Genomic DNA, 15,661 nt, shown 5'->3' on the forward strand with positions numbered 1-15,661 from the left:
GGGGGGCTGGACCCGCTCCCGGCCAGCCCTGCTCGGGGACCCCCCCCACACACACACACGGGGTGGGGCTGGACCCGCTCCCGGCCAGCCCTGCTCGGGGACCCCCCCTCACACACACATGGGGGGGGCTGCACCCGCTCCCGGCCAGCCCTGCTCGGGGACCCCCACTCTCTCACACACGGGTCGAGGGCTACACCCGCTCCTGGCCAGCCCTGCTTGGGTGATCAGTTGGACTTACTTGTTCACCTGGATTTTAATAGTTTGACTTCTTACCCAGTCTTGTTCGGTCACTTATCAAAAATATTTGGCAACTTGCAGACTAAGACCCACTGCTGTAAACAGTGGTTATATGACCCGCTACTTTGTGCATGTGTCCTGACTGGTGCTGTCTGAAATCCTGTTTGCAGTAATTTATGGTTGATGGCTTATATAAAGATTTCACTCTGCAAACTTCTGGCCCTTCAGGCTGCTACTAAGTTCTTATTGTTGCCCCAAAAACCCTAAGTATTACAGCTTTACACTTAGCTTCATTTTTAAAGCAATTAATGAAATAGCTGACTTCTGCCTCCCTCCCACCCAGTGTATTAGTTAACCTCTGATCATTGGTAATGATCTCTGAAGTGCAAAGTTTGTTTCCAGTAAGATGAGCTTCTTGAGAGATTTTTCACCCTGTTCAATATTAAATAAAACTTCTCAGACTTGGGCTGACGGCAGGGTCCCCTTTTTTCTTAAGTGGTGTTGCTGCATATCTGGTAGCTACAGACAAATCTATTTTTAATTTTTTGCCTGGTGAGTAGTTCCCTTGTTGGTATGCACTAATGGAGCTACTAATCGGGGATCCTAGTCTGGGGGGCTTTTGATTTGGTTGCGTATATGTGGCCAGTACATTTGGCCTTTAGAACACTGCTACTCCTTGTGTATAAAACTTCCTTTTGAACTACATTTCCTCAGGACCTTTCCTTGGCTCTTTCCATAACTGCTCCCAAATCTATCTGTAGATTAACTAAATTGTAGTGACACCTTGACTATGCTAGGTGTTTTCCAAACAGAGGAAAAAGTACAGTGTCTGCCCTATAAGATGTCTTTTTTTTATATTGCGACAAAGATGAGGGTGGTAAACAGAATACAACAGACAAGCAAGACGATCAGAGCAATGTTGATTGATGACAAATTAAACATGTTGCATTCTCCCCTCCCATTCATCTTCTTTTTGATCCTCAACAATACCCAGTTTCAGTTCTACCTTATATCTCCCCTTCCTACCATTTGATCCCTTGCCTCTAATACATGAGTAGTTACTCATGGGATAAGTGAAATAAATAAGTAGATGACTAAGGCCCAGTCTGTACCTAAAACTTAGGTCATCCTAGCTATGTCGCCCAAGGGTATGAAAAATTCACACTGCTGACAGACGTAGTTAAACTGACCTAAACCACAGTGTAGACACAGCTAGATCAACGGACTAATTCTTCCATCGACCTAGCTACTGCCTCTTAGAGAGGTGGATTAACTACAGTGACAGGATAATGCCTTCTGTCATTGTAGTCTCTCTACACTATAGCGATGCAGCTGCAGCCTTTCTAGTGTAGACATGCACTTAGCTGGCTTCTTGTAGGCATAATATCGAAGAAGTGGATCCTACGGAGTGATTTAAGTGAGGAGAGGGTAAGTGGCTGTGTGGGCCAGCTCAAGAAGGGCGTTCCATGCATAGGGGGCAGCAAGGAAATAAGCATGGAGAAGTTTGTAGGAGAAGAGGACAAATGGGGTATTGAGGCTGGCACAATAATATGATGTAACATTGGTATCTGCACAATGAAGCCTTGTGAATGAGACTTGCTCAGAGCTTTTTCAAGATCTGATTTTTTTCCTTAAAGTTAAACTGTTGTGTTTTGTGGATTACTTTGATATTTTACATGCTCATAGAAGAAATTCTCTCTCTCTCCAGGATATTTTGGAAGGATGCAGGTCCCCTCCCAAGTTGTCCTCCTACTCTGGCTGGGTGCTGGATCGAGTGATCTCCCAATCTCTACAGGAAACACCTCTCTCCCGAAGTTCAACACCCAATGAATCCATTCCCCCTACAGATGACCAGCCGCCCTCCCTTGCAAAGACCACTTCTCCTGCCAGCCAGCTGCGCTCCTCACCACTTTCGTCTGCAGCACCCAGTGAAACAAAGGTAGCTAGTTAACTAATAACCCATATATAAGCAGCTAGGGAAAGAGCATGGTGGTCTGTAGCCTTAATCTGCTTGATCAAGGATGATCCAATAGTCTACTAGTACTAATGTGTTAATTTGTTCTGGCAGTGAATGTATTCAGCTTCTTGGATAGGTTGACTGGGAAATAGTGAGTTGGAATGGTGAGTGACCTCTTTCTTCAATAACGTCTCCTACTGGGCCAGATGCAAACTCCATTTGGCAGTATAAAAACGTTAGCTAGACTATAATAGCTCTCCAGGCTGTCATTGTGAGACACAGTAATATGGAGGAAGGATGACTATGGGGTAAATCTAGTCTTTTCATGAAAATGAATGGGTACTTCTTGTGCTTTCTCCTGCTTGCTCTCCAAAGTCCTACCAAATCGCTTACAGCTGTTAGGCCCCTGTTACAAGGTAGAGTGGAGAGGAAATAGGACAATTCACAGCTAAGTTTAGAAGATAGGATGTAGAATGGGGTGGCAAAAAGAGAATGTGCTTATTGGCTTTTCTTATAGAGGAAAGTACTTAATTTCTTAACAGTTAAATTTGAGTTAGGAGATTTTTTGCAGCTGCTTGGCCTGTAGAATTATGAAAGAACTTGCTAAGGAAGCCATCTTGAGCAATGCCACGTGGATCTGAGCATCTGGTGAAGTTCTACCATGATTTAAAAACTACTTAGTGTTAGAAAGCAGCATGAGTGTAAGTGACGATTTCTCTAGGTACAAGAAGGCTATAAGTGGGGTTTCCCAGGGCCTGTTTAATAGCTAAATATTTATAACTCAAGAAAAGGTGATAGATTTGCAAACCTTTAACCAACATAGCAACATGATCTACATCTTTTCAGAGCATTTCAGACTTGATATTCAGGCATCTAAAATATCAGCTGCCACTTAAAACAGATATCTGCAAAGTAATTCACATCCAGGGAATGAATTTGAGTTTTGCATGCATTTTGCGAGATGCTAGCTAATTTAGAGACTTAGGGGGTGGAGGGAAGACATAGGGAAGATCTTATTATGGACAGTCAACTGTTGTTTTGTACTTAATGGATAGCAGCCATTAATTGCTAAAAGCATGATAGTTGGCATTTTAATACCAATATGTCTTTGTATAAATCACTAACATGCTTTTGCCTTGAATATTGCATTAGTTTTGGTCTCCTTGCCTCAAAAATAATGCTGACTTTCTTAAGTTCTGCAATGAAGAGGGCAAGAGGTTTTGGAGAGATTGTGTAAGGCAAGATTAAATTTGTGCTATTTAGTTTCCTTGATGAAAGTTATAGAATAATGAATAGTTTGAAGATCCATCAGTCACTTTCCTTTATCTAAAGCTAAATACAAGAGACACAGGAAACTTAATGACCTGGATACAATTCCCTGTTCCATCACAGACTTCCTATGTAACCTTGAGCAAGTCACTTAGTCTCTCTGTGCCTCAGTTCCCCATCTGCAAAATGGGGATAATATTTCCCTACCTCACAGGGTGTTGTGAGGGTAAATACATTAAAGATAGTCAGGCACTCAAATACTGTGGAGATGGGAGCTGTATAAGAACCTTAGATAGATAGGCATTAGTCTGCTTTGACTCCTTTATCTCTTGTGGTGCGTGCTGTTTTCTAAAGAAAGATTGTCAGTTTACCTAGTTTCCTGCATAACTTACTGATCTAATCTGTCACTGACTTGGTTTGTTCTGCTGTCCATACAGGGCAATGAAGATCTTAGTCTGCTGGAGACAGACCATGAAGTCCATCTTATGGTTCTACCATCTAAAGTTACAGAGGTGGAAGGCTGCATATGGATGTACGAGGAGGTCCATAGGTTGAAAGGAAAGGTAACAAGGCATGTTGAATCACTGGGGTACTATGTAGCCAAATGTGACAATGTTCCACCAAAACTAGTGGGACAAGCAGATAACCCCTACATTAAAATATGTTTATGGTTATCTTGGCCTAGTTTGTGCTGCTTCACTTGCATTACCTTGTATGCAGATCCCAGTGATTACTGTAGCGCAGTTCCTATCTCTGTCAAAGTCTCTGGTGGGGCAGTTTATGTGAAATCTGGCCCTCCAGAGCCTACTCCCTTCATTAGAAGTCAGCAGGGCTGTGTTCAAAATGCATAGTGTATGTGAATGGCTCTTCCTCTCTCCTTGCAATCTGCAGGAGGGGCTCAGGCAGCGGCAGGAGCAGCAAGAGCAGGTGGTGAGAGCGGTTTCTGATATGGCGAGTGAGCAGCTGAAGCGCTTTGATGAGCTGAAGGAATTAAAACAGCACCAGGAATACCAGGACCTGCAGGAAGTGATGGAGAAGAGGTAAGGGTAGTTCTCTTATGTGACCTCTTAGAAATGCAACAACTAACTTGTGTTGTTGGAGACTGACTAAATTGAGTTTTGATTCTTGGATCTGTAACCCTATTAAAATAGAGCTACTTTCTGTTGAGGTTTGTGGATGAATTGGTACCCAATAGATGTTTTTGTATGTCTTGTTGAATATCATACATCAAGAGACTATCCTTTGTGATCATACGCTCAAACAAATGTGCACATGGCTTTTACAAGTAAAGAAAACTTAATGTAACATTATGGTTTAGAATTTAAGTGCATGGAAGTCACTTGCTGCCTTACATATGGGTATTAAAGTATAAAGTTGACTCACTATCTATTGATACAAGTATTCTCTACTGGAGGCTGAGCTGGTAGCACTACCTATTATTAAGGCTGCCCAACACTTACCATTCTAAGATGCTATTTTCAATTGCTTTAACTTTGTGAAGCTTTAGCTGTTTAGTCTGAAGTTTTCCATACCAGGGATCTGCCTTGTGCTTAAGATTTCAATCTACCCTGAACGGAACCCAAGATTCCTGAATCGCACTGTTTCTTTGCCATCTGAAATATGCTGGCAAAATGTCTCATCCCCCTCCAGTGCTGGTTCAAATAACAATAGTAGGTGGTTATTCGCTATCCGTTACTCTGTAAGATCAAGTGGCAGAGGTCACTGCAGTGAATCTGAAGGTTCCAGCCCTGCTGATGATCCACATGTGATGACATTTGTTTTTTCAGTTTGCTGTTTTTTTAAAACCTAGGAAATCTCTCTCACTCTCACACATGCACGTGATTAAGGTTGCAAAGTAAAGCACTTAAAAGTTAGAAAATGCCTTAATTTGGACCCCTTGTGGATATGCGTTATGATAGTCTTTAATTACAGATTCACATACTATTTTTTTTTCCATAGGACCCTATGCAAACTAAATAGGAACTTTGAGGTGTTAAGAGACATCTATGTAACAGTACACAGCAGTAGTTCAGGACAGGAAGTGAAGATGATTGTATCTAATTGATATTTCAAGAATGGAGAGTGTAACTCACCTTTTGAAATTTTGTCAGGACTCTGGGGTTGACACTTCTGTGACTTATACTTGAAAATCTCATATGCAGCATCTTTGCATTTACTGTCCTACTGATATTTATCTTTCAAAGTGGTTTTCAGGTGGTTCCAGCTTTCAGTAAGTGGATGAAGAGAGACTGCATCTGATGGAGTTCTCCTTTAAACCAATTTTAAAATAGCTTCAGTCTATGGACACACCAGAGTACTTCATCTGGAGCATGTCTTGGGGAAGGGGGTGGGGAATCCTTCAAAGTCCTTTGAAGAACAGAATGGTCCCTCATTTTCTTCTGCTTGTATTTCAGCTCCAGGGAGGCCCAGGGTCAGCAGGAGAAGTTGAAAGAGGAACATCGACACAGAGCAAAGGTCTGAGCTTAGGAAGGGTAGTGCTATTACAAGGAAGGGTGATTGGCCTGTGTTTGGAAGCTAGGACTTGCACAGATTTAACTGCTTTAGTGATGCCTAGCATAACACGTATGTAGAGTGAAAATGTACTTTGCAGTGCTGCCCCACATACTTGCTACACCCCCATCAGAATGCAGATATTCCAGTGAAATGTTCATCATTAAGGACATTCTGCTATATTGCAGGAATAGAAGCAGTTACATTTCACTCATGGCTGAATCATAGTTGAAATGAAAGGTAGTTTGCTACTGACCTCAGATGGACCAGGGCTTTAGCCCTTCATATATAACTATTGAAGACAATGTCCATAGCCACTGAGGCATCGTAACCCAACTTGTCAGGATGTTGTCCACCCTTCACTTTTGTTCTGTGGTAGTAAACCTTTTAGTTCAATGTATAAACAGAGAAGTGTACTATTCTTGTGTGTCCTGATCAGATTTTTTTCAAAATTTTCTTTTTAAAAATCAATAGATTTAAAATTGAAATTACTACTATTTTATGGCTTAAATTTACTATAATCCATTAAAACCATTTAAAGTAAAATAAATAATATTAAGCAGTATGTGTTTTGCTGTAAAATCATAAAAATGTAGGGCTGGAAGGGACCTTGATAAGTCATCTTGCAATGAGGAAAGACCAAGTATACCTAAGACCATTCCTGACAGGTGTTTATCCAACCTGTTCTTAAAAACCTCCAATGATGAGGATTCCACAACCTCCCTTGGAAGACTATTCCAGTACTTAAACTATCCTTATACTTAGAAAAAAAATCCTAATATATAATCTACATCTTCCTTGCTAGAGATTAAGCCCATTACTACTTGTCCTACCTTCAGTGGAGGTGAACAATTGATCACCATCCTCTTTATAACCGTCCTTAACTTATTTGAAGACTTACCAGGTCTCCCCTCAGCCTTCTTTTCTTAAGACTAAATATGACCAGGTTTTTTTAACCTTTCCTCACAGGTCAGATTTTGTAAACCTTTTTTGCATTTTTTTTTACTCTCCTTTGGACTCTCTTCAGTTTGTTCACATATTTCTTAAAGTGCAGTGCTCAGAACTGGATACAGCACTCCAGCTGACGCCTCACCAGTGCAGAGTACTGCAGGACAATTACCTCTTGTGTCTTACATATGAGGCTTCTGTTAATACACCCCAGAATTATATTAGCCTTTTTCACAACTGCATCACATTGTTAACTCATATTCAATTTGTGATCCACTGTAACTTCCAGATCCTCTTCTGCAGTACCACTGCCTAGCCAATTATTACCCATTTTGTAGTTGTGCATTTGATTTTTTTCCTTCCTAAGTGAAATACTATGCACTTGTCCTTACTCAGTTTCATATTCTTTATTTCAGACCAGTGCTCCAAAATAGCCTCAGAGCTGGTGGGGAATTTTTCAATAAAACATTTTTTGTTGGAAAATGCTGATTTGTCAGACCTGAAACTTTTTTCAGAGAAGTTCAGTGAAACGTTCATCGGGAAGACTTCTGAGGTGCAGATAGGAGAGAGGCATAGGGAAAGTCTGTCTGACTGACTTGTTAGCCCAGTGGGTAGGGATTCACAGATTCGAGTCCCTGTCTCCCCCACATTGCAGATGAGTGGTCTAACCGCTAGGTTACTGAATCAGTTTCAGTCTCTCTCTCTCTCTCTCTAGCCAATGAATATTTTATACAAAGTGGAACAGCTCCAACAGGAGAGGTTGAGAGAGACCCATTCCACAATAGCAAAGAGCCTGGTGGTTAGGGAACTCACCTGGGATGAGAGAGATCTAACCACTGAGCTATTGGCTATTCTGCGGTGGGGGTCTCCAATTTTCTACAAAAAAATTGGAAAGCTCTCTGTTTCATCCTGACGTGGAAGGGAAAAACTTTTTAAATCTTTTTTTTTTTTTCCCCCTCTGCCCTTCAGGATAGGAAAACCATTTCCTACCCAGCTGCAGTACTGATAACTTTACCTGCAGTTTGATTTGTGAACCTCAAGGCTGATGATCAGGAACTTGAATATGCTTTTGCTTTTTTTGCATGCTGCTGGTCCCTTTGTTGCCAAACAGTCTGAGATAGCAGCTGGAACTGTCGTGTCCCAACATGTATTGCTCGGCAGCAGTCAATGTATATTATGGGCAGGCAGGATTTGTCCTTCCTTTGGATGCTGCTAAAACCTTTCTTTCTAGATAGGGAGTATGTTTGGACTGAATTCTTCAAACTCTCCCTGAGACTGTTGCTGCCTCCAGAAACATTGAGTCCTATGGTAACAGCACCAGTATGTTGTAGTTTGGCTCATGCTGTTAAAGGCTCTGTAGAATTTCTGCAGTGGGGATTTAAACCGGGGCCGGCAAGAGGAGTGGGGTGACTGGAATGTAGTTTTTAACCAGATTTTCCTGAGCATCTTTGCTTGTGGGTAGCATGCAGGAACTGTGTAGATAGTGTTGTGAGAAAAGCTTTATCTATGTAGCTTAGCTTTACACTGTCACTCCCTCCTCTCTCCAGATTTTAAACCTGAAACTTCGTGAAGCAGAACAGCAGAGGCAGCGTCAGGAGGAGTTGGAGCGTCTGCGCAAGGAAGAAGGCCAGGAAAGGTTGCGCCGGCTCTATTCCATCCAGGAAGAGGTGCTGCAGCTTAACCAGCAGATTGACCCCAACTACAGACATAAAGACTTGCCAAGGATAGATCTCTCAGGGTTCAGTAACCGTGGCAACCAGATCTGCGGGCTCGTGTCAGGGCTCATTCGCACCACTAGTGAGGTAATGAGGTTCTAGGTTTCCTTTTAAGTTAGTTTCTCATTCCTTGAAAGGAGACACTAAGTCAGCTAGTCGAGGGGCACTTTGAGATATTATGTTGCCACAGAAGAGCTTGTAGGTGCAGTTCTTGAAAGAAAGAGAATCTTTTTTCAATTCACTTTAGATGCTCCCTTGAAAAAGGCTTATTTAAATTTATGGGGATTTTTACTGGAGAAGTGATACTTGATGTTAAATATACTGTAAAATGTTAACGTGTTTAGTATGTTCCAGCATTCACAAGCTTTCCTATAGCATCTAGGTTTTCTCACAAAACTACTCTTCTCTGTATGAAAGGTGGGAGACAGAGTAAACCAATGACACACTTCTAAAATTTGGCATGGGCTGGGCTAGTTCTCAATTCCAGTCTATCATAAATGTCTTGTAACTTCAGCTTTAGCTGGCATTTGAAATAGCCCTCTTCCCAGTGGGGTTTAAGGGAAATGGATATTCAGACTACATGGACTTGCTTCTCTAGCATGATCCCTTTTTGTTGTGTTATCCAACCCTGTTAATGGAACTAATGTATTGAGAGTCTTGTCTGGCCCCTTCACTAGAGTCTGTGTCTGTGTTGGGTTTGCAAAGCTGGTTATTTTTCCTTAGTTATAATAACTAAGATGGTGTTAAACTAATGCCACTTATTTTGCTGCTTTGCAGTGGATCACTTTCTGTTTCTAGAGCTTGACTGTAGAAGTGTAAGTAGAAGTCTTCAGTAATTGGTGTACGCAGTGTAGGAGGCAGAAATTCTGCCTTGTCCGTTGTGTACCAGGAAGTGACTAAAGGCCACGAACTTGCTTCTCTTGACTGGTGTTGTGAATTAATCACTGGTTCTGGAGGAGGCAGTCTGGGCTTTCTAGTAGAATGGTACTGCCATTGCACGTTGGGGATAGTAGACAGCATGTGTGTTAGGTTCACAGCTTCTACACAAAGTATGTAGGTGCTATTCTTGGGGCAGCCTGCCCTCAGTTGGTCTTTTGGTAGGGGGAACTTTAATTTGCCTTTTCCTTGTTTCCTGGTAGAGAGGTTTCCCTACTCAGGTAGATGTAGCCAACACTGAGCGAGCACTGCAGGAAATGCGAGGGTTAATATCTAGCATGCAACAAGAAATTGCCACAGCTTTGGAAGAGAAAAGGAAGCGGGATGAAGAAGAGGAGAGAGAGAGGCAGAAGGAGTTACAGAAACAAGAGCAGCTGAAGGCCCAGACTCCAGTCCCTGCACAACATCCACGGGGAAAAGAGCAGAAGGAAGGTAGGTCCAGCACCAGTGAGACCTACCTTACTTTACTGAACTCCGCTGGGCTGCCAGGCTAAACACTGGTTCAGAAATGCACAGGCTGGGGGAGCATCACCATGGATAGGCTTCAGGTCAAGTAGAGCTAATGTGGGTATAGGATTCCTGGCAGAAAGCTTCATTGACACTGAAATTGGTGTTTCATAAACTGGTTATGTTAACTGAAGCAAAAACAGTCATTTTTGGACAATACACATCATGCTGGGACAGGAGGGACACAGACCGTTAATAGAGTAGGGGAGAACCTTGTGGGACAATGTGTGCTGGGTTACATGCATGAATTATTAAAGGGAGCCATTTCTAATTCCTCACGCCTGCTACCACATGCATCCAGAAAGGCCTCTAGAATGGCTTACTGTTTGGCTGTAATTGACGTTCAAAAAATCCAGGCACAGGAGCTATCAGTCTTCAAAGGGTGGACTTTTGTACAATTTGCAAAGCCTTAGTCGGGTATAATTGACTTTCTAAATTTGGTTCTGAAGAACAACAGCTGGTCAGAACTTCTGAGTCTTGACAATTTTTGTAGGACATTAGAATTTCTGATGTTTTTGTTGTGGTAATAGTTTATTTTCCCGTGACTGCTTTTCTTGTCTAGTATTAGGACTTCAGGTTAAGGCAGAGGAGAGCACAATGCAGTGGTACCAGCAATTGCAGGATGCCTCTGACCAGTGTGTTGCTTCCTTTAGTGGATTGACTGACGGCAAAGACAATCAGGTATGGCTACTCTACAAATTCAAATGATCGATATTGTTAGGAAAACTTTCTCCCTCCCGCCCCTGTCTTTCTACTGTCTAATACTTATCTTGAGTGGGATGTAAAGCAGCCTTCAGAATGGTCCTGAAAACTTACCAGTCCACATGCAAAACCTACTCATCCACCTTTTAACAAGATTATGATGAAAGAATAAATGTTTTATTCACCTGTCAAAAATAATCCCTTTCTTTAAGAGGGCGAGTAAAAATTTTGAAAGTCTGCTGTAAAGCAGATTTTTGGCCTGTGTATATGGTAATCTGGCTTAAACCCAAAAAAGTGAATAACTTGGAGTTGGGGCTGTCAGGAAGTCCTTAAACAGTAGCTAAAGACACAAAAGGCACAAAGGCACAAAAGACTTTGAAAAACATTCCTTTAAACAACCGTGTTTCTGCATCTCTTCTCTCATTCCTGGTGAGAAAATGGTTGTCTTTTTTTTTTTTTTTTTTTTTTTTAAATTCAACTTGTGCCTCTCACATCACATATGTAAATTGTAAATTTCCACAGCAAGCAATATTCCCTAATGGATTATAATAACTTCAGGTGTGGGAGGAGTATTGACAAATTACATTGATTCAATGAAGCTTTTAGGTTTCAATGAAGCTGAAACCTTGAGACAGTAAAATGTTAAGCAGCAGCTACTGTGCTTTCACAGGAATTTATTTTTATTAACACTTCTCTGTTATAATACTTTTTTAAAATACTGCAGGAAAAGTTCTGGCTGCCTTAAGGACTGAGCACCTATCCAATTTCCAATTAAAAAATGCTGGAGCAGAGCAAAACCTAGACACTGTAGACTTGATCCTGCCCTCCCAATGCATCACATACACTTATTTTCTATCTTGGAAAATCAGATATTTCATGCTCAGGCTTTTCAAGATGCACAGCAATGACTGTGGCAGACTGACATGTGATCAAGTCCTAATTACATATCTTCCTTTCATCTTCAAGGAGGCTCCATTAAGCAATAAAACTTTTTTGTGTAGGAGACTGGCATGTTGCTGTCTCAAAAGGAGTTCTTCGTTTATTAGTCTGAAGCTGTTCCATGTACAGTTCATTCTCTGTTGTATGTTCCTACGGTGGAGCTTGATCAGCATTTTGGGCCCAATCCTGCAAGGACCTGAATGCCTCCTTTGTGTGTGAGTGCTCTTAACTCCTATTAAAATCAGTGGGAGTTAGTGCTGAATGCATTCTTGTAGGATTGGGCCACTCATGAGAAGTGTCTTCCCTGTGATGATCTGCCTCTTTGGGCTTGATCAGGTCTCTTGTCTGAAGTGATTTTTAACAGCTTTTTACAATCTTCTACAGGTGAAGAATATCAGAATGGATCTCCAGAAAGCAGCCAGCATCCCTGTGAGCCAGATTTCTTCCATAGCAGGTCAGGAAAATGCCGAGAACAATCCCAGCTGAGATGCCGTTTCCCTCTAAATATCTGAGGGGAACACCAAGCCTGCCCAGTATCTGCATTGCTATTACATTGGAGAGCTAATGTGCATGGAGTCCCAATCTTTGTTATCTGAACTTTTACTTGCAGTTGGGAGGGTATTTTCTGCAGTTGGGAGGGATCTCATTGATTTTTAGCACAATTCAGTTCTAGTGACCAGATTTAGAAATATTAACAGTGGATGGGGGCCTAAGAACTCTTACCCGCTCCCTTCAGAATCTGGTGCTAGCTTTACTGAGGCTGATGTGGTTTGGTTGAGGCTTGCTTGTTGGCAACTTCCTAATATTCTGTCTCTCCATGCACTATTGATGATATATTCACAGGCTCTCAGCTAAGAGAGATATTTGACAAAATCAATAACCTTCTCTCTGGAAAGTCTGTTCAGTCTGGAGGGCGAACTGTTTCGGTGACTCAACATCCACAGGGTCTGGATTTTGTTTATTACAAACTGGCGGAGAAATTTGTGGTGAGGACACCTTATCTTATTGGGGTGGTGAGGGTAGCCAAAGCTTCTGGAGCTTCTCTGTGATGCTGACCTGTGTCTTTAACTATTGAAAACAAAACTCTTAGGAACTTATCACCTGCCAGGCTATGCTCACACTGATTAGAAAAAAGGGGGATATATTTTTTGGTCCAGGGAAAAGAGGAGCCTTGCTTTCTTCTTTATGCACTTGCTCATATCTTATGGAAGGAGGCAAGGCCCCTTTGGCTCCTCAACTTACTCCCTACGCACTTTTTTTTTTAACAGAGGCGTGTGCAGTACCAGTGGAATGTAGGGTGATATTTAGCATATCATATAGCACGAACCTATGCACATGCTCAAAATACACTATTGAAAACCTTTTAACTTGGCAAAACTTGAAACAAGAATTCACTGGGGCACTGAAACACACATCCGCAATCTAGGGACTATGCCCTTGCCAAGTTTCCAACACTTCCTATTGAGGGGCTATAGCTGTTCAAATTAAGCTGCCCTTTTTTTTTTCTTTATAGGGAGTGTTTTTTCTACTCTCCATTCTCAAATGGCTTTAACTGCATTTGCTGAAGATTTAAATAAATCAGTAACCCTTGCTTTTGTGCTGATCACAAATGTGCAGAATTCTAGCTCAAAGGGTAAAACTTGGTTAAATTATAAGCATCTGAAAATGGTCCTTTAGAATGAAAATACTTGTGTAACCTTAACTACAGGCTTTTGTAAATACTGCCTCTAATCACTTACTCATTTTCTTTATCCTGAGAAGAAGGGTTTATGGGCCTCTGTCTCTTTCTGGCAAGGACATGTAGATTGTATTGTCCTCCCATATTGGGTAGCTGCATGTCCGTGGAATGTATTAGGAGCCTTCAGTAAAGGATATATGTAAACTTAAAAAATAAATTAAAATGTTGTCTTTGTTGAGCATTAACTTGAAAGGGGGGTGTATCTTTAATGTTTTCAGAAACAAGGAGAAGAGGAAGTGGCTTCTCACCACGAGGCAGCTTTCCCAATTGCTGTGGTGGCTTCAGGAATCTGGGAATTGCACCCCAGGGTGGGAGACCTCATTTTAGCTCACCTGCACAAAAAGTGCCCCTACTCTGTACCATTTTATCCTGCATTCAAGGAGGGGACTCCCATAGAAGAGTATCAGAGGTAACTTCTCCATATAAAGGGGCTTCTTTGGAGCTCTGTAAGGGCTGAGATTAGTGGCTGGTGGAGAAATTGAAGAAATACATGTTTTCTTACATTACCCCTCATTTGACCGTGTCTCTCTCTTCTCTTCTCACCCCCCCCCCCCCCGCCTTCCTCAAAGGATAATTTACTGATCTAGTTTTGAAGTGTCCAGTACAGAATCCAAAGATAGATGAATAGAACCTTATTGCTTTACATTGATGTTTGCGATTACTTGGAAATCTGAGATCAGGCATGTCTAGAAGCAGCGTCACTGGTTTGTCTGCTGTTTAAGTGGATGCTATCGCCACTAAAATACCTCCACCCCCAAAAAATAGTGTTTCAACCACGGCTGTCAAACAATTAAAAAAAATTAATCATGATTAAACACGAGATTAAAAAAAATCACGATTAATCACAGTCTTAATCGCACTGTTAATAGAATCCCATTTATTTAAATATTTTTGGATGTTTTCTACATTTTTAAACATTGATTTCAATTTCAACACAGAATACAAAGCATACAGTGATCACTTTATATTTTTTATTACAAATATTTGCACTGTAAATTAGAAACAAAAGAAATAGTGTTTTTTAGGGTTGTCAATTGCAGTTAACTCACGTGATTAACTCAAAAAATTAATTGCGATTAATCACAGTTTTAATCGTACTGTTAATCAAAAGAATACCAATTGAAATTTATTAAATATTGTGGACGTTTTTCTACATTTTCATATATATTGTATTCTGTGTTGTAATTGAAATCCAAGGGTATATTATTTTTGATTATAAATATTTGCACTGTAAACATAAACAAAAGAAATAGTATTTTTCAGTTCACCTGATACAAGTACTGTCGTGCAATTTCTTTGTTGTGAAAGTGCAATTTATAAATGTAGATTTTTTTTTTTTGTTACATAACTGCACTCAAAAACAAAACAATGTATAACTTCAGAGCCTACAAGTCCACTCAGTCCTACTTCTTGTTCAGCCAATCGCTAAGACAAACAAGTTTGTTTACATTTATGGGAGATAATGCTGTCCGCTTCTGACTTACAATGTCTCTGAAAGTGATAAGCATTCACATGGCACTGTTGTAACCAGCCTTGCAAGGTATTTATGTGCCAAATACGCTAAACATTCATATGCCCCTTTATGCTGTTCAAACTTTCAGTTGTCACCGCTGTATCTTACAGCACCTTACTGATGAGCAAACCTAGGGCCAGACTTTTAGCGTAGTTGCTTATCCAACTTTTTATTTATTTTGCTGGTGAAGGGATATATGTTTATCAATTAACCTGGTTTGGTGTATTAATATTAGAATATCTTTCTTCTAATACATAGGATACTTGGTTATCAAGTTAAGGATTCCAAGGTAGAGCAGCAGGATAATTTCCTTAAACGGATGTCTGGAATGATCCGTCTTTATGCTGCTATCATTCAACTACGGTGGCCTTATGGAAACAAACAAGTGGTATGTAAATAGCGCTTTAAAAATGTTATATTACAACACTAGCTCTTGGGATAGGAACAGCGTTGACTAAACTAATTTAAAATGTGGTTTTAAAACTGATCCAGACAGAATTTAAACCAGTCATTGTGACGAGAGAGAAACTATCTTTAAAGGACAGGAGTACTTGTGGCACCTTAGAGACTAACAAATTTATTAGAGCATAAGCTTTCGTGGGCTACAACCCACTTCTTCGGATGCATATAGAGTGAAAACCTTAGAGCATAAGCTTTCGTGGGCTACAACCCACTTCTTTGGATGCATA

The 15,661-nt window shown here is 40.9% G+C and overlaps 1 protein-coding gene across 1 annotated transcript in view; it reads left to right on the forward strand.

Annotated features, from left to right (window-relative positions):
* The window catches only part of GLE1 (GLE1 RNA export mediator), a 23,552-nt gene that overhangs the window by 221 nt on the left and 7,670 nt on the right, over window positions 1–15,661 (forward strand). The window contains exons 2-12 of the mRNA XM_026657287.1: window positions 1,946–2,176; window positions 3,901–4,026; window positions 4,355–4,503; window positions 5,878–5,938; window positions 8,470–8,724; window positions 9,777–10,005; window positions 10,643–10,761; window positions 12,106–12,175; window positions 12,565–12,707; window positions 13,678–13,868; window positions 15,231–15,357. Of these exons, the coding sequence (XP_026513072.1) occupies window positions 1,946–2,176; window positions 3,901–4,026; window positions 4,355–4,503; window positions 5,878–5,938; window positions 8,470–8,724; window positions 9,777–10,005; window positions 10,643–10,761; window positions 12,106–12,175; window positions 12,565–12,707; window positions 13,678–13,868; window positions 15,231–15,357 (1,701 nt within the window). The remainder of the gene's footprint in view (window positions 1–1,945; window positions 2,177–3,900; window positions 4,027–4,354; window positions 4,504–5,877; window positions 5,939–8,469; window positions 8,725–9,776; window positions 10,006–10,642; window positions 10,762–12,105; window positions 12,176–12,564; window positions 12,708–13,677; window positions 13,869–15,230; window positions 15,358–15,661) is intronic.

Source organism: Terrapene carolina, unplaced genomic scaffold (genome assembly GCF_002925995.2).
Source record: "Terrapene carolina triunguis isolate 2854851 unplaced genomic scaffold, T_m_triunguis-2.0 Scaffold238, whole genome shotgun sequence".
Lineage (NCBI taxonomy): Eukaryota > Metazoa > Chordata > Testudines > Emydidae > Terrapene > Terrapene triunguis.